This window comes from Podarcis tiliguerta (genome assembly GCF_965153285.1).
Source record: "Podarcis tiliguerta genome assembly, chromosome: 1".
In the NCBI taxonomy this organism is placed as follows: Eukaryota; Metazoa; Chordata; class Lepidosauria; order Squamata; family Lacertidae; genus Podarcis; species Podarcis tiliguerta.
The window spans coordinates 120,975,850-121,003,830 of NC_139534.1; the positions used below are offsets into that span (position 1 = coordinate 120,975,850).

Consider the following 27,981-nt stretch of genomic DNA (forward strand, 5'->3'; position numbering starts at 1 on the left):
CAACTCTGATATTGTCTTCTGCTGACTAACACACAGCAGGGGGAAGGACAACATCTGCATGGTCAATTGTTTTTTAATGCCCGGTAGTTGTTTCTCCTTGTGATCTTAATAGCATTGCTGTCAGTGAGTTCCTGAACCAGGAGACCTACCTCAGCCTTTATTTTTCACTGGTATCCTCAGCGCCTAGGGCTTGCCGATCGAAAGGTCGGCGGTTCGAATCCCCGTGGCGGGGTGCGCTCCCGTTCAGTCCCAGCGCCTGCCAACCTAGCAGTTCGAAAGCACTCCCGGGTGCAAGTAGATAAATAGGGACCGCTTACTAGTGGGAAGGTAAACGGCATTTCCGTGTGTGGCTCTGGCTCGCCAGAGCAGCGATGTCACGCTGGCCACGTGACCCGGAAGTGTCTCCGGATAGCGCTGGCCCCCGGCCTCTTGAGTGAGATGGGCGCACAACCCTAGAGTCTGTCAAGACTGGCCCGTACGGGCAGGGGTACCTTTACCTTTACCTATCTTCCCTTCGTACTCCAAAATCAGATAAATTCTACCCCTTTACAACTTAGGGTTATGGGTAGTCTGCAACATCTCCCCAAATTCATAACACTATTTTCCTACTTCAAGTAAATGTGTGTTCCAGGTAGAACCATTGAAGAACAAGAGAAATAAGATACAATACTTTGCGTACCTTTTTCTAGCTCTCTCACAGGTATGCACATGCTCAGATTTAGGAATAAGAAGCTTCACCCAGTGTTTGGAAAGATGTCATGACCCAACGGCTGTTGTTTAGATTTATTTTCTGATATATTTTGCATATTTTTATACAACCAATTTGCTCCCTGGCAATTCACAATAAAATGCATAGAACAATGAAATCAATAGTACATACACAGCAAACCAGGAACACAGGTGCATTTAAAATAGGTTAAAGCATGAAGCATGAAAGGCTTCAGTAAAGCAGATCTTCTTACAATGCCCAAAGAGAAGAATGGGTGCCTGGTTAGCCTCCCTAGGGAAGGAATTCTGTGAGTGGTACAGAGGTATTTGCTTTAACAGAGAATTGGCAACTAGTAGTTACCCTTATTACAGCTATTCCTGATGGACCTTCTGGAATAGGTTTTAATTGAGCACAGGCTGCAGTGGGGAAGGGAAACTGGGAGAATATAAGCCTGCCTTGTGGAAGTCCCTTTTTGCTTTTGCAAGACATATCTGGATCCAAGCCATGATATGTAGTAGCTATGGATGGTGAATGTGCTTGTCTATAGCACTTGTGATTCAAGTTGCAGTTTAGTATCATAATGGGAAAAGAAAATTGGTTAATTGCTAATGAGTGGTCCTTTACAATTAGAATATATTCTGTATTGAATATGTTGGAAATTGCTGTTGTGTTTTTGCTGTGCCTTTTTCAAAATTCAGTTGCAGTCTGTCACCCCAACCCCACCTCCCAGTGAGTCATGTGTGTCTGACTGTGCGGTGCGAAATTTTGTTTTTTCAGGAAACAGTTCCTGGCAAATTAGGGAAGTGTGACAAGTCTCTCAACTCTTCTTTTTTGCTTTCAGATCTGTGGAGGTGACTAAGTATTTTGGTATTGCTTTCAGATTCAGAGAAAGGACAGCTCAATCCTTTCCATTCTAACTCATGGGTGGGGAGTCAGTGGTCCTCCAGATGTCATTAGACTTCCAACTCCCATCATTCAAGTTGGCATGGTCAATAGTAATGGATTATAGAAGTTGTTGTTCAGCAACATATAGTGTTAGAAACTGAGATATGACAGCTAAATGGCACCTTAAACCTAGGTTATGGGCACAAGAATGGAATGTCTAGGCGTGCTTTTTATAACAATACAAAGCTGAAAATGAATGAACGGCAGCTAAAGTATTATGTTCATTTTTCACATGGTCTAGTCCTTTCCCTGCCGACACCCCACCCCCAAATATTCTGAAAAGGTTCTCTTCTCCAGTCTTCAGAGAGTAGCTGGAAGTGGGGAAACAGAAAAAGTTCCTCCTTTCCTTCCACTCTGCAGTTTTAATCTGAAATCTTAGGCACAGTACTGTGCCCAGAGCTCAGAAACTCTCGCTAATGAAATTCCCTGTTGCAAAATACACCTGAAACAATGGGAGTTTTGAACACTGCATATAGATAGCCAGAAGTTCCCCATATTTGCTCTAGCTCAGGCTTCCTCAACCTCAGCCCTCCAGATGTGTTGAGACTACAATTCCCATCATCCCTGACCACTGGTCCTGCTAGCTAGGGATCATGGGAGTTGTTGGCCAAAAACATCTGGAGGGCCAAGGTTGAGGAAACCTGCTCTAGCTGATGCAAAAAAAAAATAAAAATCTGTTGCACAGGGCCCCTTCAGTCCCCCAAATGAGATTTATGGAGGGGGAGCAGGGGAAATTGCTAGAAACTGCTCCTCTCCCCTTTCTTCCATCAGGGAATTGGACAACATTGGAAGTCACACGGTAGCTGCTGCTTTCATGTTTACTTCAGTTGTTTTAATGTGATTCATCTTGCATGTGGGCAGGAGACTATAGTTTCATCTACCTCTGTCCAGAGTGAGGAGGAGCGTAAAGGTGCTGGCTCTTTTTTACTGTTCTGAGATAATCCCTTATAGTCCATGATTATTATTATCTCCTGATAACCATATACTTACTGGGTTCCCTCCCTCCTAAGCATGTCTTCAATGGAAATTTGAATACCTCTCTGAAATTGTAAATCTATGGAAGAACTGGTTAAATGAATTGTGCCCAAGCAGGCTCTACAGGTTATTGAGAGAGCAGTAGACTGCTTTTGACCCATGGAAGTCATTTAGAAGTGCTTCTGTCAGCAGCTTCTAGAGCTGAATGCACTGGTTTGCTATATTATAAAATAACAGGAAAAATCTCCTTTACCTGTTTTTCATTAGTTTCCCTTACTCAGCCATTTCAATATTCTTGTCATTTTTTAAATTTTCCCATCCCTTTGGGTTGGGAGACAATGTATGCCTGCAAAACAGGATTAATAAATGGATATTTCACACAAATCAATACTGAAACAGACAGGTGTTAAGGGCTTTCTGGTCCATGTGTGTGTAGGAAGGATATCAGAATTCAAAAGCTTTGAGACCATGGGGCCGTATTCAGTGTAATGCTGGGGAGATCAGTCCATCAGCTCAAGCATTTCTGCTGGCTTGACAGCAATCTCTCCTTCCTTGACCTTACTGTTCTGGGGATTCTGCTCACTCTCCAGAGCAGATTTGGGGAGGGCATGTTGTGGCTATTGCACTGGCTTCCACTAGTATGATGACTTAGTTGAATATTGTTAATTTATTTATTATTAATAATAATATGGCCCAGGGATAATATTTTAATATTGGTTAAAATATGGGTTGTAAATCATGCTGTCCCTATTGTAAGGTAGTTTTTGTACTGTCTTAATATTTAAGTTATATATCCTGTATTTCTAATACTGTTTTATTATACGCTGCCCAGTGAATATTTATTGATGGGCTGCTACATAAATCATAAATCATATAGTTGTAGATTTGGAAGTGACCCTGAGGCTCATCTACTAAAATATATGTATCTTGCTGGCCGACAAAGCTTACCCAAACCTTTCAGAAATTAAAATATTGTTGACTGCATAGCCTTTTTGTGATACTAATGTTTACTGCAAATGTATTGGCAATATTTTATTGCATGAATCTGTAGCTGTATACAAGATACAAAATATTGGAGTACTGCTTTGTATTGTGGAAAATGTTTGTTTTGAATAGGAAATATCACAGGAGTTATTGTAGACACCTACATTCAAAATCTAGAGTATGTATACCAAAATATTTTATGCCATTTGGGCATGCTTTGGTCTACTGCATCAGTTTTCAATTAAGACCAATAAGAATTGTAAAATATGTTGTTTGGCTTTAAACTAAAGTTACCATTTCTGTGTTTTCTCAGAATGTATGACAACATGTCCACAATGGTGTATCTAAAGGAAGACAAGTTGGAGAAACTCACTCAAGATGAAATTATTTCAAAGACTAAGCAAGTGATTCAAGGGCTAGAAGCTTTGAAGAATGAGCACAATTCCATCTTACAGAGTTTACTGGAGACACTGAAGTGTTTGAAGAAAGATGACGAAACAAATTTGGTGGAAGAAAAATCAAACATGATTCGCAAGTCTCTGGAAATGCTGGAACTTGGACTCAGTGAAGCACAGGTGAAAAGCCATTTCTATTTAGTCTGGTGTCAAAATGTTATCTTGCTTTGATACAGTTTTTTAACAATGTTAACAATTAAAATCTCAAATGTTGGATTTGTAAAGCAGCGATGCAGTTGATGCTAACCCACATATATGTTCAAATATTGTAAGACAAGAGGAATAATACTTGTAATTTCTGGTCCTTTCTAGGTAATGATGGCCTTGTCAAATCACTTAAATGCAGTGGAATCAGAGAAGCAGAAATTACGAGCTCAGGTTCGCAGGCTATGCCAGGAAAATCAATGGCTAAGAGATGAGCTAGCCAATACCCAGCAGAAATTACAAAAGAGTGAACAGTCAGTGGCTCAGCTGGAGGAAGAAAAGAAGCACCTAGAATTTATGAATCAGTTAAAAAAATACGATGATGATATATCTCCTTCAGTAAGTAGCTTCACATTAAAACACATTTTATTCTTCCTATTTTTTTTTCTGTTTGCTGAGGAACGTTACCCTATAAATGTTGGGACCTTTCCTCATAGGAGAGTTGTCCAGCCCTGTGATCACCTTTGTTACCCTTTTCTCAAGATCACCTGGTCATAAACTTAGAGTTCTCTTTTTGCACTTCTAATTACCATGCTTAGTAGATGATACACTTTTCAGTAATGGTATTAGTTTGAGAAGTAGGGTGGGGAGACAGTAGTGAGACAAAAGGTGCCTTTTGCAATTTGTGGATATGCATGATGCGCATATCCATATTGATTCAGTGGTTCTAACTGCTTGTTGTTTCTTGGGATTTGTCTAGGAGGATAAAGACACAGATTCTACCAAAGAGCCACTGGATGATTTATTCCCCAATGATGAAGATGACCAAGGACAAGGGAGTAAGTGAATGTAACTTTATACATTATACAGAGTGAGTGGGGACTAGTGGAAGTTTAGCTGCTTCTTTAAGTCATTAGTGCACAGTGCACAGCATAAAAGAGTAGCTGCAGTATTGAAGCCTGGCAGCTGACTTGCCAGAAACAATAAAAATGATAGACTTGAAACTTCTGATGGGCAATCAGAAATTGTACTTCATTGTGAAGATTTTTTCCTAGTTAGTGATAACCACGGTTTATCATGTTTGAACTGGGGAAATCATACTTTGCTCTCAAATTATACTGAGGCTAGGATCCAGTTCTGAAGCTAAGCATGCAAGGAACAAGTCTCCCCCATGGTTATAGGTTTGGGGTCTTCCCCAGGTTACATTGGCCTGCTAGATGAGAGGGGGGGAAACTTGCATCAGCAACCATGGTGGCTGAACTTTTGATTTCCTGCTTTTCCATGAGTTTGGCTATATCCAATCTCTTTCTCCTGGGAAGCCAGAGACTTTCAAGTGTAATGAATAAAAGAAATAGAACTTGCTAACAAAACATGTGCCAGAGTATGCTCAAAGTAATGTGTGTGTTTAAAAAAACCCCACAAGAGTGGAATGATTAGGTATAATAACCTCATGGAACTCAATCATAGTTTTGACAGTTAAAATATTTGAGTGTGTAGTCTTAAAGAAGTTCAATTCATTCATGCCAGTTACATATTAATTTTAATGTACTGCTTTTTTCTTTCTAGTTCAACAACCACATAGCAGTGCAGCAGCAGCTGCCCAGCAGGGTGGCTATGAAATCCCAGCAAGATTAAGAACCCTTCATAATCTTGTCATTCAGTATGCTTCCCAAGGCAGATATGAAGTTGCTGTACCCCTCTGTAAACAAGCACTTGAAGACCTGGAGAAGACATCAGGTCATGATCATCCTGATGTTGCCACTATGTTGAATATACTCGCATTGGTATACAGGTTGGTATTTAAACAGTTTTCTAATGTGTTTGATGTTACAGCTAAACTACTTGTGGTGGTGTTTTGAGTAACAATGTTGTATTTTAGTTTGATGACATGGCCTTTTTAGGGAGACAGTCATGCAACTTGAATAATATTCCTAGATATTTTGAGTTGGGCTGAGGACATTCTTACTTTAGCAGTAGTTTGCTGCTAGTGGCTTAGGAACTGAAGCTGCATTTTGTTTTGGTGCTGGTTGGTGCATCTGATGACCTTAGATTGGGAGGAGAACTGGGTTTACTGTCCATAGTATCCTGCGGTTGTTGTTCTTTATAGAGATGTAGAGGGCAGCCTCAGATTATCAGCGTGGTCTGTTCTAGTACCTAGCCACTGTGCTGTAACTCTGTTGAATAATAGGCACTTCATGGGTTGAGACATGAAAAGAGCAGAATCTGCACTGGATTCTGACAGTTTCATATACTTAAGATACTGAATCCAATTCTTGCTGATTTTCCTGACTGAATTCTTAGATAATATGTTCATGAGATATGGTTGTTAATCATGACTTCTCTAATTTAGGGACCAGAATAAATACAAAGATGCAGCAAACTTACTGAATGATGCTTTGGCTATTCGTGAAAAGACCTTGGGCAAAGATCATCCAGCGGTTTGTATATTAGATAGTTTTTTTGTTTCTTCCTTCTTTTGTTTCTTCCTTCTTTGTAGTATCAAGTCCTTTTGGTTTCCTTTGAAACTCATTTTAATATTAACTCAACAGGAAGGTTTTTAAGCCCTGGTTTATCGTTAACTTCATTCAGGTAGGTAACTCTCAATATAATGTCTTGCACTTTTAATAATTAAGCACAAAACTCTTTCAACATTGGTCCACTTAAATTACTTTCTTGCACACTTGTCTGATTCTGAATCATTTACATGATGAATTTACCTGAAATTCTGAAATATTTCAAATGTGTTTTTGGATTGCCTTTTTGGAGCAATAGTAAAAACTTTTGTTCAGTGTAAGCCATTTATTAAATACTCTCCATTGATAATTACAGATGTCCTTTCTATAATATGAAACTATGTCACTTTCTAATATATATCTTTTGAATATAGTATTCTGCTTCATCGAGCAAAATTGTGCATTTCCTAATATTCCTAGCCCAGTGCTTCCCAGCCAGTATGTTATAACTAATCTATTGTCCACATGCTTGTCCCAGTTAAGGTTTTAGCTCTGGGCCAGTACTTTCAAAACATAGACCTAGTCCTTTAGCATGACTTATTCCATGCTTGCTGGATCTTACTACTTGGTTCTACTTAACAACCTAGTAAATATGTACCGTCTAACAACAATTTGCTACTATTTGTAGGCCGCCAAAGGTTGGGCATCACTGTGCTAGTTAAGACACATTTTATGTTTCTTAGTTTCACAAGTATTTAAACATCTGAATTACAAATAAATGAATGCTCTAGGAGCTGCTTAATTTTTCTCCAGATAATTTCAGCAGGTATGTTAGTAGACCTACATAGCTCTTGTCCTCATTTTGCAGGTTGCAGCAACTTTAAACAATCTTGCAGTGCTTTATGGAAAAAGAGGAAAATACAAGGAAGCTGAACCATTATGCAAGAGAGCATTGGAAATCAGAGAGAAGGTAGCTCAGAACAACTGTGTTATTTTTGCTGACTTCTGCTTTTTCAGTCTCAGACTTGTCACGATATTGGCTGTGTGTGTTGGTTAAAATAGAGATTGTGCGTACAGTTGTGCACATTTAGGATTTTATTGCAATGATCTATTAAGTTTTTAGAAATCAACTCACTGTATTTTAAAGATGTGTCAGAACCTGCTCTCAAAAGACAGGAAACCCCGTATTTGTTACGAGGCAGGGAGATCAGGTATCAAGGAAGATCTCAACATCTCAGATGGGATATTTTATTCCAGCAGTGTCATGACAGCTGTCACACATCACAGTTCTGAGCCACTTTTTCCTGCGCTACATACTATTGGCTTTGAATGCTATTTCTCTGTCTTCAAAAGCAGCAATATGTTTTGGAAATCTACCTTGTGCATATGATTTGGAATGCAAAACAGATGAAAAGTAGGCAATGGGGAGCACCCTAACTTTCCAGAAGTCTGCACATGTAGAAGTGGGGTGAATGACAGAAAAGGAAAGGAATTAGTGTGGAAAGTAGTAATCCTCCCATAGTGTAGGCGGAAGTTCTTTGTGAAGTTTCTTGTGGAGGTTTGAAGGATTTATACCTGGGAAGTTGTGATCTGGAATATTTCCCATACCCCTGTATAATACGTAAATAATTCTGGCTAAATTTGTTTAATATAATGTTTCCAGAGGTGGAGTATAAATAGGGGCTTGAGTCTAGCTGAGCCAATGCTAGTGTAAATATGACTGTGACGGCGTTTTAAAAAAAGTTTATATTTAAAAAGCAGGTGATACGGTGGTAACCTAGCGTTCCTTTATTTCTAGGTACTGGGAAAAGACCATCCAGATGTTGCCAAACAGTTAAATAATCTGGCCTTACTATGTCAGAACCAGGGCAAATATGAAGAAGTGGAATACTACTATCAACGGGCACTTGAGATCTACCAAACAAAACTGGGGCCGGATGATCCAAACGTAGCAAAAACCAAGAATAATTTGGTATGTCTGCACAGTGGCGTATATAATAATGAGACATGAGCTACTGCATTTCTCATTTGCTGAAAACATGGGCTTGGATCCAAAACACCAAACAGAATGAAAATAGTTCCTAGTGCCAGTACTGCCACACTAAGACTTGCACGTGTGCTAGAGGAAGACGTTCAGCAGTGATATATTATACTGTGTCTTACAATTACTGTGCTTCTGCTGGCCTGGATGAAGTACAACTTTGGATCTAGTGTCACTATTTTCACACCATGCTCTAGTGTGACATGTAACATAGACCTTCTGTAGTGCTGCCCAATTAGCATAGACAATATTGAGCTAGATAGACCAATGGTTTAAGTTAGCTTCCAATGACTGTTACGCAGACAGAAAAACACATTTGGATCCAACCCTTTGTAATGTGCTAAGCAAGTTGCCTTCAGATATCATGTTTCTGAACTTCTTTCAAATCTGACTGTGCTCATGTCATCTCTTTCAGGCATCCTGCTACTTGAAACAAGGCAAATTTAAGCAAGCCGAAACTCTGTACAAAGAGATCCTTACTCGTGCCCACGAAAGGGAATTTGGCTCTGTGGATGGTAAATGCTTGTATTATGAAGGAAAGTTAGTTCATGTAGGAATAACTAGGGGTTGTGAATAGGAGAGACTCAAGTCCTTTGTTAATTGTAAGAGGTCATGGGTTGTTGCTGCTTTTAAATAATGGCAGAACATATTGAGAAACCATTTTAGAAATTGTTACAGGAAATGCTTTGACAAGTTGCTTAGCCATTGTTTCTCTAGGTTTTCTCCCCCATGCTGTATGGCAAACCATCTTTAAAATTGAGAGGAATTTTCACAAGCAGTTTTTGATAATGATAAATTGAGTAAGCATGTAATGCTAAATCATTATTTAATTCTATGTGCAGAAGCTGGCAAAAGCCTGAGCAAAGCCTTGAGCTCCCTCTTTCCCTTGTCCTTCCCTGCTGGCAGAAGAACTTCTGCAAAATATAATTTCATTTCTCACAAATCCTTGCTTCTTGTTAAAGTACTAACCAGACATTTTGGTTAGAAACAAACTCTAGTCAGTTTCTGAACAAACCAGATTCATAACTCATGGCTGAAGCTTGCTTGTTTACTGCTTCGATTTTGTTTTAAACCACAACTTGTAGTTTGTATGTTAAGGATAAGCCAGGATATATTGAAAGTGAAATTAAGTTTTGCAGACGTCCTCCTCCTACCGCCTGTGGGTCAGGAGTGGGAGAAGAAGATCAGGGAGTATGCAAACTCAAGGCTTTCTTTGGGTTCATCCCAGCACACGCATATTCCAGCTTGTGCACCAAGTGCTAAGCCATGGTTTAATATGGTATGCAAACTGAGCCCCTAGGGCAGGCATAGGCAACCTCAGCCCTCCAGATGTTTTGGGACTACAACTCCCATCATCCCTGACCACTGGTCCTGTTGTTGGACTTGTTCCATATCTGCTATAGGGTCCCTGGAGCACAGATTCACACCAAGCGGCAAACATCCTTGCAGTTTATAACAGGGTTTATTTGAAATGCATATGCAAAGCAAAGGTGCAGCGCGATAATCTCGCAATCTGCACACCCCAATCAGGGTGCGCCCACTTTTTATAGACTATACCAAAAAACAACAACAACAGAGAGTGAGACTTTACATTCTTATCCAATCAGGCTCTAACATTCCATGTTTCTCCTTTTGAAGGTTAACAAAGAATGAGTAAATTAAGAAGTTTGTCTGCCTCCTACGGCCTTCCCTGTCTTGTAACAGTTGCTTTGTTTGTCTGCTTGCTTATGGTCTTGCCCGTCTTGTAACAGTTACTTTGATAACAGCATGCTGGAATTTCTATTTCTGAGGCCCTTCACTGTTAGCTAGGGATGATGGGAGTTGTAGTCCCAAAACATCTGGAGGGCCGAGGTTGCCTATGCCTGCCCTAGGGGGAAGGTGGGGAGAGCACTTGGCTCTTTAGTCCAAGCAAAGTCTAATCCTGTTGGGCATGCTTGCAGTTGCTCTTTGGCTCTAGACTTCCTTTTACAAATCTTGGCAGAATTCTTCAGAGGGCTTTAGGTTATCCTGATAATAATGATGCCCAAAAGACTGACTTGAAGAATCATACATTTTAATTGGGCGATTTAAGGAATTGGTTGGATTGTTAATACACTTGGCAGAATATAATTTGCAAGCAGTAGTTGCAGAGCACTGGCTTCCTTGTGATGAGTTAATTATGTAAGCAGCTTGCTTGAAGTGTCAAAGTTGTCATTGTGATAAAAGTGACGTCTCCGTATGCTCTAGCAGGCAACTAAGCTTCTGTTTGCATGTGCTGCTTGCAATTCGGTTAACATCAAAGCTGCTTTGAAAGAGCAGTTGCAACCATTTTGTAACTCTGATTTCTAGGTATTCTTTTTTTCCTATCCTTAGGCTGTGAAAAAAACAAGACATCTACTTGTAATATGTCTTTGTTCTGTCACAGTGTGATAAGATGACCCTTTGCTCTGTTTAGCTTATTTGATAAACTCAAGGTTTGCATCATTTATATACAATAGCACTGTGACTGGCTTCTGATCAGTGAATAAAGTGTCCTAGAACTGGGAACATTGGGGGTGGATATCTCTGTAGCTTTCCATAATGTTTCTTTACAGCACAATCCTATACATGTCTACTGAGCAGTAATCCTCACTAAGTTTAGTGGGGCTTCCTCCCTCATAGGTGGATATAGGATTGTGTTGGTGAGCATTCTTTCACAATGCTGGTCTGGCCAAATGTGGTCATTTTATTTCACACAGTATCCCTTACCTTATTTTTACATAGATGAAAACAAACCAATCTGGATGCATGCTGAAGAAAGAGAAGAATGCAAAGTAAGAGGATACCTGAAGCAGAAATTTATTTTTGTCCTTATAGCGTTAAAGATAACAATTAACACACTGTTTGCAATTTAGGGAAAGCAAAAAGATGGCACTACTTTTGGTGAATATGGAGGCTGGTATAAAGCTTGCAAAGTTGATAGGTAGGTACATTTTCCTAAAAACATTTAAAGTGTTAAAATAATAATGTTGTTGACAGTGTGTTGAATTTTGGAAACCTCCATAGTGAAGGTAATTGTAAATGTCTTTATGGAGAAACTTAATAAAGGTTGTATTCAACTAACTTTTATGCACAGTAGACTCAGCGGAATTAGTGGTCATAAATTTACATGAGTCTACTCCGAGTAAAAGTTAATTGAATATAACCTTAATTCAGTTAACTGAATTAACCAGATTCAGTTAACTGGTCTCACTAGTGGAAGCTTGCACATGGATTTTGGCCAGTGCAACAAGGTTCCCACCCCTCCAAATTCGCTGGGGGTGTTAGGAGAATGCCCAGAACAGGTTTTTCTCCAGGTGGAAATGTCTTGATCGTGACTGAAACAGTCATCCAAAGAAACTGGTGTTGCAATACTACCTAGAGAGACTTGGCTTTGCGTAAATACCTAGAAAGATAAAATTGGAAACAGAAGCATAAAGTGACTGGAATATTGTGCAGTATTGGCTGGAAGGCTGGAGCTTCCTAACATGTCAGGAGAGATGCTCAGTGGCTGCTAAAAACCCTACTGGTCGTCCTTTTATAGAGGTGGTGGTTTGAAATCACTGGCTACAAATTAAGCCCACCATTTCGACATTTCCCAACTTCAGAATGGACTCGGGGTCTTGGATTTATTTTGGGTTGGAGCCTATGGCTGATTAGCATCCTATACCCTTTTAAATGTGTTGGTGGGGAGGGGGGATTATTGTATTGTTTTCATAGAATCATAGAATTGTAGAGTGGGAAGGGAACCCCAAAGGTAATCTCTTCCAACTCCCTGCAATGCCGGAAACTTGGATAAAGCATCCATGACAGATGGCCATCCAACCTCTGCTTAAAAACATCCAAGGAAAGAGAGTCCACAATCTCCCAAGGGTTTTGCTTCCCTTTTGTTCTTGTTTTTATTCTGTGTATTGTGTGAACTGCCCTGAGATCTACAGATACAAATTTAATAAAATAATAAACAATATTTTTAAAGGTATATTGATGCATGGATGGACTTGTCCTCCTTCGGGGAGTGGGAAGGGGCAGCAGAGGAATTGTCACTTGTCACAGTTTCAGTAATCTTAGTTCTTTCATTGCTGCAATATCCCTCTGTTTCTGCTAATTTCTCTGTGTTATATAATAGCTTTTTAAATAGTAGCATATGTGAGGAGGGTGTTCTCTCTTGCATTCAAACAGCAAGAGGCAAAAACCAGAGAATCATGCATCAGACTTAAGTGTTATATAGCAGACATTTTTTTGTAAACCTTTGGGACTGGAAAATTGAGCAGGACTGATAAGGAGGACACTAGGAATATTTGATCTGTGTCTTTGTCAAGGTTACTGCTTCAGAACGAGCCTAGTTATATAACGGACAGCAATAGCTACAACAATACATGGTACCCTGGCAAAAGGTCTTTCTAGTAAATAACTTCTTATGCATTTTTGAGAACTCTTTGTGAGCAGTAAGTGCCCATTATAAATTTATAACAAGCATTGGCTTTTAATGGAATATTCTGCTGTACTATTAGACAGAATTGTTTCAAGTTTGGGAGGCAATGGTCTCCTGCCGGAATCTAACTTTTAACACATATTTTGTAGTCCAACAGTTACAACTACATTAAAGAATCTTGGAGCACTTTACAGACGCCAGGGCAAGTTTGAAGCTGCTGAAACATTAGAAGAGGCAGCAATGAGGTCCCGTAAACAGGCAAGTGCTTTGTTCATCAAGCGTTTCACTTCTGATAGTGTTAAGCTACAATTATTAGTATTTTGTTACAAAGAATTTGAATTTAACTACAGTGAATCTGAACTGTCTAGAATTTCTTTTTGTACCTCTGCTTGGAAGCCTGCTTCAGTGCAAATCGTGATTTAACACTGATCCTGTGACAATGCTGTATCCTGGTTAAAACATACTGTAGATGAGGGTGGACTTACGCAGGTGAGAAAGGAGGAAATGTCATGGTTAGAAGATTGTCTGCACTGCCTTTATTGTTTTTCAGAAGCAGATATTGGCAAAATAATCCAGAGGGGAAATCCCAACTTCCATGGGGGGGCGGGGAACACCCTGAAGTTTAGTATGAACACTCAGAAATATGTAACTAGATAACTCATTCTTTTACTCTGATTTTTTTTAAAAATGTTCCCATTAATGATATTATGTTAAAAAAAATATTCTCACTTTTTAAGAAAATGTGTGGAGAGTAATAATAACTTTTATATAAAATATTTGATACGGCCACATTTGCAGTATCGTGTGCAGTTTGGATTGACCTCAAAAAGGATGCTACTAAGAACAAGGACAAAAATCCTGAAATTGCCTTTAGTGGAGGATTTTTAAACTGGGGAAGTAAGTAAGGCCAGGACCCAAGCAGTTGTGTATGCCAGCCCAAAGCACTTCCACTTGAGGAGAGGGGTTTACAATGTTTCCTTTCTAACTGCAGACTTTTGTCCTGCTTCAAAGGGTCTCCTGACCTTCAGGAACATCTTTGGACTGCTTGTGTGCACCTGTGCATGTGTGCTGAAGTGGAAGGGTGGGAAACTAAAACACAAATGGTTTGCAGAGAATTCCATATTCAGCCCCTTGAACCTGGCCTAAGTTAACAGAATTGACAAACCTAGTTCGAATATAGTGGGTTGTTGGTGAAATTTATCACCTTCAGACAAATTAGGCAAAGCATGTTACTTTTACTAGAACATTAACTAGAACATTTTGTGGGTGTAGATAATATGCAAACAATATTTTCTCCTCAAACTTACCTTTGTAATTCTGTAATATGTGCTTCATGGTTATGCTTCATATACAGCTAATGGGTGCTTATTTATTCGGTAATGTTTTGTAGACTCCGTAGTAACTTGATGATAATTGCGCTTCTCACTCATGGCACTGAACTACTTGGTGCAAAGTAAAATGTCTGTTTCCCCTTTACTTGGCTCACAGGGTCTTGATAATGTTCACAAACAGAGAGTTGCTGAAGTGCTCAATGACCCAGAAAGTATAGAGAGAAGGCGAAGCCGCGAGAGCCTCAATGTCGACGTGGTAAAGTATGAGAGTGGCCCTGATGGAGGAGAGGAAGTGAGTATGAGCGTAGAATGGAATGGGGTAAGTACAGTACACAGTGTAAGAAAAAAACCAAACCTAGATTGGCATAGCAGTTAAGTTATCATTCTGTTGTGTATTCAGGGTTCTTCTTTGCTCATAAGCACCTGTAGTTTCGAATGTAAGCAAAAGCAATAAGAGATTGCTTTTGAGGGTAAGTTCTGACCAATTAAGCTTAAATTAAGAAAAACTCACCAAAATTTGGATTTAGATAGAAGTGTTTGAATGCTGATTGAATGTCCTGGTTAATGTATAGGACCTAATCCTTACCAGTGGTTTGTTTTATTACTGGATGCAACAGGATGGCAATTTGTTTACTTTATTATCTCCCACCCCTTTTTTTTTAAAATATCCCCCTTTGTTTCAGAAGATTTCCTTTTTCTCTGGTTCACTAGAAAGCACTGCTGTGCAATTAAATGGAATTGGTATGGAGAATTAAACCAAAAACTACACACAACATAGGTTTCTGGATGCAAGTTTCTTGCTGTGTCATGGCATCATGATGGTGCAATCATAAAATCTACCCATCTGCTGATGACAAATTGCTGCTTTCCATTTACCTATGGAAGCCTGCCAGATCCTTGATTAAAGTGAGGCCTTTCCTATCTCACGACGTCTAGTTCCACTGCTTAACGTGGAAGGTGTGCCACAGGTTACAATAACAAAACCTTTCTAAAACTTTCCATCATTGGAAACATGTGTCTGTGAACCTGCTTGTTATTTGGTGTCTTTTACAAGGGAAACCAGTTCGAGATTTTGGTAGTACTGAGAGGGTTACTACTTTTGATTTTGGTTATATTGGGCACTGGGCACATACATGGAGTGCTCTGAGGTGCAAATTGCCAGTGTCAGCCTTGTGGTGGTTTAGTTATGCAGTACACGTTTAGTCAGATTGCAGTAGTCATTGTTTTTCTAAGTTTGTTTTGTGGTGTGTAGGTTCTGTTTCATAGTGGAATACTTATCAGCTATAACTCTGCCATTTGCCAGAGCTTTAGGATCCTAAAGGCTGCTGTAGCTGTCTATATTTTTTGCTCTTTTGATGCAGAAAAAGGTTTCTCTTTCCACTGTTTCTCAGATTGGCTTTGGTGTGTATTGTCCTAAGACAGTCAATCAGCATATAATACAAATATTATCACCTTAATACTTCCTTAATTTGTCCCCTTGGCACTAGAACTGTGTACTGTACTCTTCCCTTTTTTCTTCTGTAGTTAGCATGCCTTCAAATTGTCAAGTGTGAGGGAAGCATTTTTTCCCCATCCATTTTGTGTTTTAATTAAAAAGCATGCAGATGTGGGGTTGACAGGGGCATTCAAGAAAATAACTAAACAGTATTTCTAGGTCAGTGACATTCACATTTGATAAAACTCAGAAAGTGAACTTTTCCAGAGTGGAATGTTCCACCTTTAAAATAATGTGGCATTAATGGGTTTCTATTTAGTTTAGGTTTGCATGTCCACTTTTTCACTCCGTTTTGGTTACTTTCACGTTCTAAACTGAAGTTGGTTTTCTTCTACATTTCCCCCATTTCATGTTGGCATTCTTACTTTTTCTAATTTTGCAGGAGCTCAGTTCTGCTCATTTCTTCACCATGATAGTAATCTAACAATTATTATTAATATTTTATCTCATTTCTCTTTCTTTCTCCATAATGCTCATGACAGCCCAGTAGCTTCCAAACTGAGGCAAAGGGCAGCCCCACATAGAGCACATAGCAGTATTCTAGTGTTGAGGTTGCCAAAGCATAGAGTGCTGTGGCCATACTGTCCTTATTCGGGCATGACTAGTATACCAGTTATGGTAAAAAGCACTCCTAGGTAATGAGGCCACTTGGGCCTCTAGTTCCAATGAATGACCCAGGGAGTACTTTGAATCTATGTGCCTGTTCTTCAAGCCAGAATGTAACCACATCCAGAACTGGTAACTGGCCTACACCCCAGATGAAGCACTCACCCACAAGGACTCTGTCTTGCCAGGATTGTTTAAGTTATCTAAATGTCACCCAGTCTACTGCAGCATTTAAACGCTGGCCTTGGGATTGCAAGCCAACCTGACTTGGATGTGCTAATCAAACTTCGCTCCAAATCTCCAGCTTCCAACAGCTTCATATCAATATTAAACAGCATGGGAGGGGCCAGGTTGGCAGCCTGTGGCATCCCATAGCGTAAGTGCCAGGGGGCTGATGGGCAGTTCCCCAGTGCTACTCTCTGAAACAAACTTTGCAGGTAGGAACAGAACCACTGAAGTACAGTGACCCCATTTGCCATAAGCCAAAGCTGATTTTGCCTACTTGGTGCTTTTCATTTATGACTATTACATGCAAGGGTAGCCAATGTGGTGCCCTCCTGATTTTGTGGATCCTCAGCCAACACGGCTGGTGGTCAGAGATTATGGGGATTGGAGCCCACAACACCTGGAGGGCACAATATTGGATGCCCGTGATTTAATGATTAGCATTAGTGGTTTGATAGCCACTGAATGGAAACTTCCATGTATGGGTCAAAGTGCCTCAGCTGCATGCAAAAGGCTCTTTGGGTCCTTGCCATAGATTCTCTTTTCTGCATTAGCATTCATTGTTTTACGATCTCGAATCATCTCAGTCCATTTACTGGCATGATTGTGTAAGGGTTTTAAAAACTGTTTACCTCCAGGAAAGCACTTTTCAGCAGATCTTCTCCACTAAGGAACACCTGTGCATGATAATAATAATAATAATAATAATAATAATAATAATAATAATAATAATAATATTTTATTATTTATACCCCGCCCATTTGGCTGGGTTTCCCCAGCCACTCTGGGCGGCTTCCAACAAAATATTAAAATACAATGGTCTGTTAAACATTAAAAGCTTCCCTAAACAGGGCTGCCTTCAGATGTCTTCTAAAAGTCTAGATAACTATGTGGCATGTTTGCGGACACATAGGCACTGGGCAGTCCCGTTAGATCTCACTGTTGTTTCATGTGAGCTTAGAATACGTTCAGTACTAAGGGGAGCTCCTCTGCAGTTTCTAATCTCATTAAAGAACCCCTACTAAATTCTAGGGAACTCCAGCATTCCCAGGAACAAGGTTTGGAAATCCTCACTCTAATGAAACACTAAAGCTTTGTAATATGGGTTTGTTGATAGTGCTTTTGGAGTGGGCACATCTCACTTACTTCATTGAAGTTAAAGCTTAAATTGATGCACCTTGTCCCAGTTGATTTCTTTTCATCACTTTTTAGTTTGGCTTGTGTAGTTTTAAAAATTGGAATCTCGCATGCCATAGTATACACCTTTGATTTAAAATAATGTATCTGCTTTCCTTTATTAAACACAGGAATATGATTTTATATATATTTAAGGAAAATATATTGATTCCTTTAAAAGTTCAAAGTCCTGCGCAATATAGAACCTAGAATAAAAGACAACAGAAGGTTTGCGGTCCTCCATTGGCTTTCTTTTGCATTATGGATACTATGAATTTTTTAAGCTGTTGTCTCTGCTGATTTTGAGAATTTGTACGCAACATTAGCGAGTGACCTAGAAATACTGTTAAGACTAACAAGCTCAAAATGGAAAACTGTTGAACTTCTCCCCACAACAGTTTCATTCAGTTTTTTCTCTCTCCATTTCTGTCCGACAGGCCTAGATGCCTTTTCTGATTCTTACACTGTCTCCTGCATGGCGGGCGTGCAGCATCTTCAAGCTCTAACTTCTCTCCACTACTGACTGCTGTGTATTTAGCAATCCCTTAAGATCCTTGTCAGAGCTGCACTTCTTGTAAAAATGGCCACTTCTTCAGTGCTGGTGTCTCTCTTTCTTTGGGGCAAGGGTTCCTCTTTCTTTCCTGTACATGTTTAGCTTTGCCAGATATGTATCTAGTCTTACAAAATGTGGTGTTAATAACCATTTGCTGTGTAACAGATGAGAATTAACAAAACTAAGAATGAACTTGATAAGTAGCTGTCTCACTATGATGAAAGGTAGTTTAAATTATCACACAAGGTGTTATTAAAATGGCATGATGGTGACCTTTACAGAATATACAGGTGGGTTTTTTTATTTAAAAAAGCAAGGCATGTGCTCACAGTGCTTTAAAGTGTATTTAGAGACCTATAACATGGGTTAACATCAATATGGAACTCTGGATGTCTTCACTTATGCTTATCCTAAAGTAGCAGTGCTGTTTAGTCTTCATGTGAAAGTTCAGCAGTTACGCTTTTCTCTACTAATCTTGGTGTTGGGTGACTTTGTGTATTTGTCTTTCTAACTTCTAATAAACTCACTCCAACTGATGCCTGTTTCTGTCTGCTGCGTAGTACTTTGAATTCTGCATAGCTACTGTAGGAAAGGAGGCTTTCTAGAAACTGCAAGGCACTGTTAACTTGCAGTTAAGTGCACATGGATTTCTTTGTCAAGCAATAAATATAATAGGTCTTTGGCCATACAAACTTGACTTCTGGAAAAATAAGAACTATTAAAAAAAACTGTCTCCAAATACTGTACTATAAAATAAACTAATGTAATGTGAAGCAAGCTCTAGATTCACGTTTTACGTTTCTGGAACATGGTTAAGGACACAAACTAGAATAACTTCACTATGGAACTTAATGCTTGCATATGCTTTTGTTCTTGTTTATATGCATGTTTATTACATATTGCCCAAGTTAGAGTGAACGAATTCATTAAACATGTAATGCTACTGCTTGGTGGTGGTCTTTTACTGTATTCATGGTTAGCATGGAGTGGTGTGGTGGTCCTGCAAATAAAAACTTTATATATCCTTTAAGAAAGGGCACCTGCCCATAAGGTTTTAATATACATTTGTTAATTTTGTATTTTATCTGTGAGGGAGTTAGGAGTTTAATCTCTTGTTTCTTTAAGGAAGTGTACGCAATCCTTCAGGACCTTCTCCTGAGTAAGCTTCATTGAGATGTTGTGGAGCTGTGTAACTTCTCATCTCAATGAATCTGCTGACCTAGGGGGGATAATATTGGACTGTGTCCGGAAGAATGCTTGATAAATACAAAGAATGCTTTTCATTAGATTTCTGGTGCTCATCTCAGAGCACCAGGGAAGGTAACAGCAAATTTAAAAAACACGCCATTAAATTTTGTTTGAAATTAAGTGATACAATTTTGTTCTTACCATTTAATGGTAGCAAAGTAAGAATATTGGACTGTAGTTGTAGCAACTGCTGAACTGTGACCGAAGGGCAAAGCTTTTGCAGTTTTAAATGTGCTCATTTTTTTCAGGATGGTACTGGATCTCTAAAACGCAGTGGCTCCTTTAGCAAACTTCGTGCTTCAATTAGACGCAGCAGTGAGAAGTTGGTTAGAAAGCTGAAGGGAGGAAGTTCACGAGAGAGTGAACCAAAGAACCCCGGGTAATTATTTATTTCTAGATGTGCTGGAACACTTGGTGCTGTACCCATCATGCTGTATAATGGCTTTTTCTGCTGTATCTCATGCATGAATTGCAGCATAAAATCTGACGGCAGATCTCGCAGAAATGTAATACAAAGGATGTTTGTAGCACTTGTTATAAGTTAGTCCTAACAGCTGGAAAGATTGCTCTCTGTACTTAACAATGTGATTGTAAACAATGGCTCTGTAAAAGCAAAACTTCCAATGTTATGTAAACTCCAGAAAGAATTGCCCCAGAATTACCTATTCTGTCTTGCCACACAGGAAAAATATTGATGCACTTCGCTGAATTTCAGCAGTTTCCCCTTTAACAATATTAATTCTGAGAACAGGGTTAGGGCATATTTGGTTCAGAAGAACTTAACATACATTTATGAATGTGTGTGTATAAAATGTGATTGCGATAGGTTATTGAAATGCTTCATGTTTACTTAACTGGATAAATATTTGCACTTTCATTCAACATTTTTTACATACTAATATCAGCCATTCTACTTTCTGCATAGAACACAAGTGTAAATTATTGTTGAAATGAAAATGAAGTAAAATACATCAGCCACTCCTTGACATACACCAGAAATATGAATGGTACTAGTACTATACCAATAAGTCTTCCTCTTGAAACTTGCTTATACATGGATCATGTGACTGGATTTGTTGTGCAAAACAGTCAGCTATCCAAGTTTTGTTATCCATGATGTGTATGTGCAGAGATTAATTTCAGAAGAACTGCAGTAGCAGGTTAAATAACCACTGTTCTCTAAATGGGAACTAATCAGTATTAACAGGAACCTTTTTTTAGGCTTGAAGATATTTTTGATGCTTGTATTCACGGAAGTTGAATACTATCACTGCTGTACAAGTTGCAGTGTTAGTTTTATCGTAAGACGTCAGCCGGCCTTGTAAAATGACCACTTGATTAGTACAAACCAATGCTCATAATATAGTGTACAAGATTTAGTGTTACACAGAACTCTGCAGGTTGGCGGTTCGGGAGGAGATGCTGTAAAAAGGGGGGAAATAGTTGTTTTGAGTTGAATTATATTATTACGCATTTGTCTGCAGATCATTATGGAAGTTCATAGAATCATAGAGTGGGAAGGGTCCTGGAAAGTAATATAGTTCAATCCCATGCTAATGTAGTGCAGCATCCCTGATAGGTGGCTTAAAAACCTCTAAAGAAGGGAGTCCACTTTTTTCCAAGACCATCTTTCCCACTATTGAACTGCTTATTTGTAAGAAAGTGCTTCCCTCCTAACGGAGGAGAGGGGTTTATTGTTTTGTTTTTGTTCTTGTTTTTATTAATTATTTTGTGTTTATATTGTGAACCGCCCTGAGATCTATGGATGAAGGGCAGTATACAAATTCAATAACTAAATAATATTTAGCCCAAATCCACTTGCAATTTAAAGCTCTTTGATTCGGTCCTATCCTCTGGAGCAACAGAAAATAAATCTGGCTCATAAAATTGCAGAGCTGAAAGGGAACCCAAGGGCCATCTAGTCCAACCCCCTGCAGTTCAGGAATGCAGCTTCATCCATCTGAAAGTTCTTCAAGTATTTGGACATAATTCAACAGTTTAGAAGCTTCGTCTAGAATTCCATACCACCCAAAGGGATAGTTCTTTTTTTCAAAACTTCTTAGTTTTTATTTTAAGTATCTTCAATTAAAGATAGGGAAAAACATGAACGGCTAGATTGTGTATTATCCAGTGTGTATCCTTAGTCTTGCATTCTTCATTGTGAATATTGATTTGTCCTAATGAAAGCGGTTTTCTACCAGTCTCTACAAGTATATAGAACTCTGAACAGTTACATATTGGTGTTGCTCTGAAGAATTTTAGCTAAACATTTTAGATCCCCCACCCCATGTGTGCCGTCAGACGCTTTCCTACTTTTCCAGATGTCCTCAGGTATAGACTAGGATACAAAGAGCCACTTTAGCCATTGCAAAATGATTTCAACACTCCCAGCAAGGAGTTTTGACTTTGATCCCCCCCAGCCATATCACATAAACTGGTTTTGAAACACCTGGCTTTTTAAGAGCCTTCATGCTTTTTAGGGTGCTATTGATGAGCAACCAAGGTCCATAGGTGCAGAGAACTCACTTTGGATCTAAGCTATATATTTGCGGGGGGGGGGGGGGTGTCAGGCTGAATTGAGGAAGGAGCCAGATAAGCTGTCCCTCTCAGCACCTTCATGTCTGTAATCAACTATTACTCAATTAACTTTTAACTACTATCCCCACAAAGTGGTGGTATAATTTTCTGATTAACTACTAATCCCTAAAACTGAAAGCTGGAAGCTGCTTCATGGTTAACATTTGGTTTACTGTTCTTCTGAACATTTAAGGAAACCCAGACTCTCCGTGAGCGTAGTGATATAATCAAGCAAGACTCCTACCTCAGTGACACCTTCTCGAAGGAGATTTCAGATGCGCTGCAATAATACTAGTGCTCTTAACCAGTTGTAGATTCGAATGCAAAGGGAAATGCTGAAAATCATAAATAAACCAGTTCTCTTCAGTCTTGCCTCAAACTTGAAAAATGTACAAGTGCACTTGCCAAATTTTTAATGGTCACATATAGCTAGCTAACTTTTGTTCTAAAATTACTAAATTTGTATAGGGACCATTCATGGACATGATGAAACACTGTATTTTTGTTTGTTCATTATTTAACATTTCAGCATTGCATCTGTGGATTTTTACTTTTTATTTATTTTTTTATTTGCTTAGAATTTGAGTTTTGTGTTCATTCTCTATGTGGTGCGTTATGTATATTTAGTTAACGTTTTTTCGCTTTACTGTACAATTTTTTTATATAAATAAATAACACAGGTGTCAACGCTGCATGGCTTGCTGCTTCTTTGTGTTCCTAACACTTGTGTTGCGTTGAAAAACGTGTGCATTGTAGTTTTGGGAGGCTTTAAAAAAAATTTAGTGCTTAAATAAAATCATAGTGGCACTGACACTGTGTAGGTGCAGCCGTAAAGATTATGCCCAACTATACAAGGATGTATAACTTCATTCATAATCTTTATTTTGATTGCCAGGTTACAGATTTATTATAGTCAAATGTCTGCATAATTTTTAAGGATGAGAAATCTCACTGACTTCAGTGTTGTGTACACTCTTGTTGGGACTTTTGGACGAACCCTGAGCCATTTTCACTTTGAACAACCAGCTCATTTTCTCCCCTGGCTAGCAAGAGTCTTTGTTTTAAGAACAATATACAGTGGTGCCCCGCAAGACGAATGCCTCGCAAGACGGAAAACCCGCTAGACGAAAGGGTTTTCCGTTTTGGAGGTGCTTCACAAAACGAATTTTCTATGGGTTTGCTTCGCAAGACGAAAATGTCTTGCGAGTTCCTGCGGGGTTTCCCCCCCCCCCTTTTCCCCAAGCCGCTAAGCCGCATAACAGCTGATCCGCTAAGCCGCTTAACAGCTGATCCGCTAAGCCGCTAATAGCGCTAAGCCGCTAATGGGCTTGCTTCGCAAGACGAAAAAAACCGCAAGACGAAGAGACTCGCGGAACGGATTCTTTCCGTTTTGCGAGGCACCACTGTATTATGTGGCACAGAAGGCTGTTCTTTGAGAACAGTGCTTTTACACCCTGCAGTATGAAGCAATTGGGTAGAACACTTGTCAGGCCTGGCCCTTGCCTTCCTATTAACCTGTATCAGCATGTCCCCTTCTCCTAATTTGTCTGTGAGACTAAATAATTTGGATCGCCATATTCTAGCAAAAGTGCAAGGGGGTTTCAGTGTAGGTTTCTCAGCAAGGTTCCCTGTCCTGCAGTTTACAAAGTGGCTAGTGAGAGCAGTCCTGTTTCCTAGAGCTGTCAATTGAGACAGGTAGTTTCTTCTACACATAGGAAATAGTATACTTTTACTCATAATAGACTCATTGACATCACTGAAACCAATTTAAATGTGTCCATTAATTTCAGTGAGTCTACTCTGTGTAAAAGTTAGTTGCACGTTAAGGGTCTGCCTGCAAGGAATGCATTTTGGGATTAGTGTGACCGTTTTGATGCAGCATTGAGAAAAAGATTTGGAAGCTAATGTTATGGAGAAATATTAATTGCTCATGCATATAGGTGGTGGCTACTCATCTTACGATGAACGCTACCTAGATTTTTTGAGGCACTTTAAATTGAAATATGGTTAAATGTTGGATAACTTTTTTAAAAAATCCTTGAACCACTATGGGTATAACTTCACATACTTTTGTAATACATATATTGCAGCTATAAATTTGTTAGTTGTTGATGTGGCAGTGTATTAACAATACCCTCTGAAACTGAGAGCTTCATTTGATGATTGTTAGAATAGCAGAGCTTTCACTGCCTTGCACAAGTTTTACCCCACAATCCAGGCAAGACAAGAGATTGTATTATCTATCCCATTCTCCATTAAAGTTATAAATCATGCCAAAACTTTGAATATCCAAGCCTTAATTATGTAGAAGCCCCACCAAGGGCTCTGGTTAAATGCTCCTTTTTGATGGGTTTGCTAATGCTACTTATACAACTTTATCTTGGGTAGCTTATTGATTTTTATTTTTTTTAAGAGACTGGACACCTCTCAGATTAAGATCCAATTTAGTAACTGACATTCTGCAGATGGAATGACATCTAGTGTTTCCTGAACGTTTTTGGTGACTTAGCTTTGATGTATTTTAGATTAAGGAAGATGCACGTGCGCCAAATGTTGTCTTTTAGAAGATACTAGGAGTTACGTTGCAGTAAAATTCTTGTTGTATACATATGTGTTCAAAGCGCTCCATTTCAACCCTTCTGATTGGTTTATCCTTGCATGTTCACTGTCCAGCATGAAGCGTGCCAGCTCACTGAATGTTCTTAACATGGGTGGCAAGGCAACTGAAGATCATTTTCAAGTAAGAAGCCCTATCATATTCTTAATGCAAGTAGATGGTACTGGCAGGGCTTGGATTGAAGAATTGGATCGGTCACTAAAATGGCAGCAGTTTTGGATTATTCCTGGTTCTGATTTCAAACATTCAGTCAGCTGTTTAGAGACTGGACCATATGACACAATGTTTGGCAGTACACTCTGATGAACTGCTTTGCACATTTTTTGCTATGTGAGCCAAACTCCTTAAAAAGAAAAAGTGGCAACTCTGTAAACAGCTGCTTGCATGTGTGAATGGGTCTTGTCATGTACTGATATTGTAAGTAATTCAAAAATATTCCTATAAGCACCCTGTAGAGTCCCATAGCAGCTAGCAGAAGCACCAGATACTTGGGCCTTACGGAAAACAGTGGGCTAGATGGTAAAACTGTTCCCAAACTCTGCGCCTCAGGATACACTTGGGAATTGCATGGGTGAATGCTTCTTATCTATTAGCTCTGCTCACATGAAAATCCCATGGATATGAATTTCTTGTTTTTGTCCTCCTGGGATAATCTGAAAAAGTCCCATTGGAGTGACCAAGCTTACATTTTTTCAGGCCTAAAACTACTCTTATCTGCTCCACCTGGAGCTGCTCTTAATAAGGGATCAGAGACTTGATACTGGCATAGAAGTTAGCTACCTGCCCTTGCACAAGCGGGAGTAGGCAGGGCACGCCACACCTGTCTTGTAGTATATTAAAAGTGCTAACAGAGGCTGATTCAGCTCTTGAAAGCTTGAGCCCCACTTGCCTGAGCGGCCGCTGTGGCTCACTTCATGCTGTGAGCTATTAAGAGAGTCAACAATGTCCATTTCAGGATAACATCCCTGTCCCTAAGCTTTGAAAACCAAGAGCAGATGGGAAAACTGTTCTTGGCTGCTTAGGAATTCAATCTCCCTTTCTCAATTTTGTGAAAAGATGAGCACCTTTTGGGACGTGTTACAGGAATTGCATGCTGTATTCTTCCACATTGTATAGTGTTGAAAAGTTGGCCTGCGAACAGCATACGGGACATTATTGCAGCTTAATAAATGTCAAATAGCAATAGTTGCTGTGAGCTTTCCAGATAATGAGCATAGACAGAGACTTGCACAGTTGAACTAAAATGAGTTCTAAGTGACAGTGGCCAGAATTCAGTTTGGGTACTAGGGTTTTTCAGTTTTCATCTCTACTGGAGGCCCTTGCCTTCTGCTGAAAAAGCTGGGCTTCCAGAGCAATTTGATCCAGCACATGGTTTTATAGATGGCAAGGAATACCAACTGCTTCCTTGAATGAATGCAGAAGAAACTGTGCTGACACAGGCCTCTTTAGAAACTAGGCAGCAATTTTTTAAATAAGGGTTACTTTTAAAAGTTCACTTACTGAGTGCCTGCTGATGAAAAAAAAAATACTGGGGTGACATTAGGGCAGGCCAAGGCTGCAAAACAGTAGCCCTTGCATATCATTTGCATGAAATACACTTCTCATGTGCCAAGATCCTAGCCTGTATTTCATATAACACCTTCACCGAAATTACTAGTGTTCTGTATTGTGCCTCTTAACTAACACATAACTGCAACTAACTTGTGTGAAGAAGTAGCGACTGCTTCAGTACTAACCTGATGCACTTGTCGAAAAGTTTACACAAAGGAAAGGGAGCGAGTCTGTAAAGTAGCATTTCCAGTTGTTCAAAACGTTATTGTGTTAAGTTCCAAAAATAAATCCATGAAACACAATCCAAATACTTTGAGGAAAAGAAATTCCGCTGTTCTTTGGGTTATCTTACCGTATGGAAAAATAAATGGCAATTGAGGGGTTTTTATTCTGAATTCTTTAATCAGCACCAGATCTTTAACACCAGAGAGAAGTGTAATAGGGAGGATTCCTGCCTTGAGAAATTAACCGCTGAGGCAACCTGATCTCTCACGGCATGGATGAGATCTGTGCTACTCTTAACGTGTTCCAATAAACATGCATTCTTCTTACACAGAGATTATTTGTGCAGAAAACTGTATTTTTAAAAAATGGCTGTCGGAGCAATATTTCACCTTCTGAGTCAAGTACATGACACAGCACATATGCACAGAAAATTGCAATAAATTGTACTGGATAAGGTGAAGCATCAGCTGCTACTGCTTTCAGAGTAAAACCTTTTGTATTCTCTTAAGTTGGCCAAGGTTGCTCTGAATTTCACCACTTACAAGGCATCTGTCTCCCATGCTAGGAAATGGCTTATTCATAAGGGCTGTGGCACGAAAGACCGTATATAGTGGGGGCTCTATTACGGCCCCCTCCTCATGCTCCTGGAAGAAACAGTTTTGAAGTTTGGAGAGTACTTGTCACTCATATGCACACACACTGCCTTTGGCAGTCTGGCCATGAGATTGGAAGCATCTATTTTCAACCAATTGTGTTAGAATTAGTAGAACGAACTGTTTGTCCCGACAAGCCAAACTTTTAATTTCCGAACCTGGCTTGTTCAGATAAACCATGGTTGAAAATGGACATTGATGCACTGGAGGGGAGTGGGCTTGTGTCTCTGAATGCTAAACCATGGCTTAGCATTTTGTCCAAACCAGAGCTTTGTGGGGAGAGCTAACTGTTCATGTTCAGAGCTCTTTCTATTCCTGCTTGGATTAGAAATACAACGCAGGCACTGATAAAGATGGTAAGAATTATTCCCATTCCAAACTGGAGCAAAGTTTCCTATTCATATATTAAACCACTTTGAAACTTGGTTTTTTAAAAAAATTCAAACTAATGGTAAATGAAAAATACTTGTCTGCTTTGGTCTTATTCTTGATTCTTATTATTCATTGTTCTTTTGTTTTTCTCCAGCGTTTGTATTTTAAATGGTTGGGATTGTTTTAAACTGTGCATAAACTCTTTCCATTCTTTTTC

The 27,981-nt window shown here is 39.4% G+C and overlaps 2 protein-coding genes across 8 annotated transcripts in view; one reads left to right on the top strand and one right to left on the bottom strand.

Moving 5' to 3' along the window:
* Positions 1–27,981, bottom strand: part of XRCC3 (X-ray repair cross complementing 3) — a 95,341-nt gene that overhangs the window by 45,225 nt on the left and 22,135 nt on the right. The window lies entirely within an intron of this gene.
* The window catches only part of KLC1 (kinesin light chain 1), a 45,229-nt gene that overhangs the window by 9,397 nt on the left and 7,851 nt on the right, over positions 1–27,981 (top strand). Inside the window, exons 2-15 of one of the 7 annotated variants that reach the window (XM_083436551.1) lie at positions 3,927–4,188; positions 4,381–4,611; positions 4,973–5,051; positions 5,779–6,004; positions 6,563–6,650; positions 7,534–7,635; positions 8,464–8,637; positions 9,122–9,221; positions 11,449–11,498; positions 11,580–11,647; positions 13,285–13,393; positions 14,624–14,785; positions 20,018–20,148; positions 25,020–27,970. In XM_083436551.1, coding sequence (XP_083292677.1) covers positions 3,928–4,188; positions 4,381–4,611; positions 4,973–5,051; positions 5,779–6,004; positions 6,563–6,650; positions 7,534–7,635; positions 8,464–8,637; positions 9,122–9,221; positions 11,449–11,498; positions 11,580–11,647; positions 13,285–13,393; positions 14,624–14,785; positions 20,018–20,148; positions 25,020–25,266 — 2,028 coding nt within the window. In that variant the 5' untranslated portion in view covers position 3,927 and the 3' untranslated portion in view covers positions 25,267–27,970. Of the gene's footprint in view, positions 1–3,926; positions 4,189–4,380; positions 4,612–4,972; positions 5,052–5,778; positions 6,005–6,562; positions 6,651–7,533; positions 7,636–8,463; positions 8,638–9,121; positions 9,222–11,448; positions 11,499–11,579; positions 11,648–13,284; positions 13,394–14,623; positions 14,786–18,405; positions 19,058–20,017; positions 20,149–22,539; positions 23,039–25,019; positions 27,972–27,981 lie in introns of those variants that run through there. The other 6 variants (XM_083436552.1, XM_083436553.1, XM_083436557.1 and 3 more) reach the window with 6 other exon arrangements.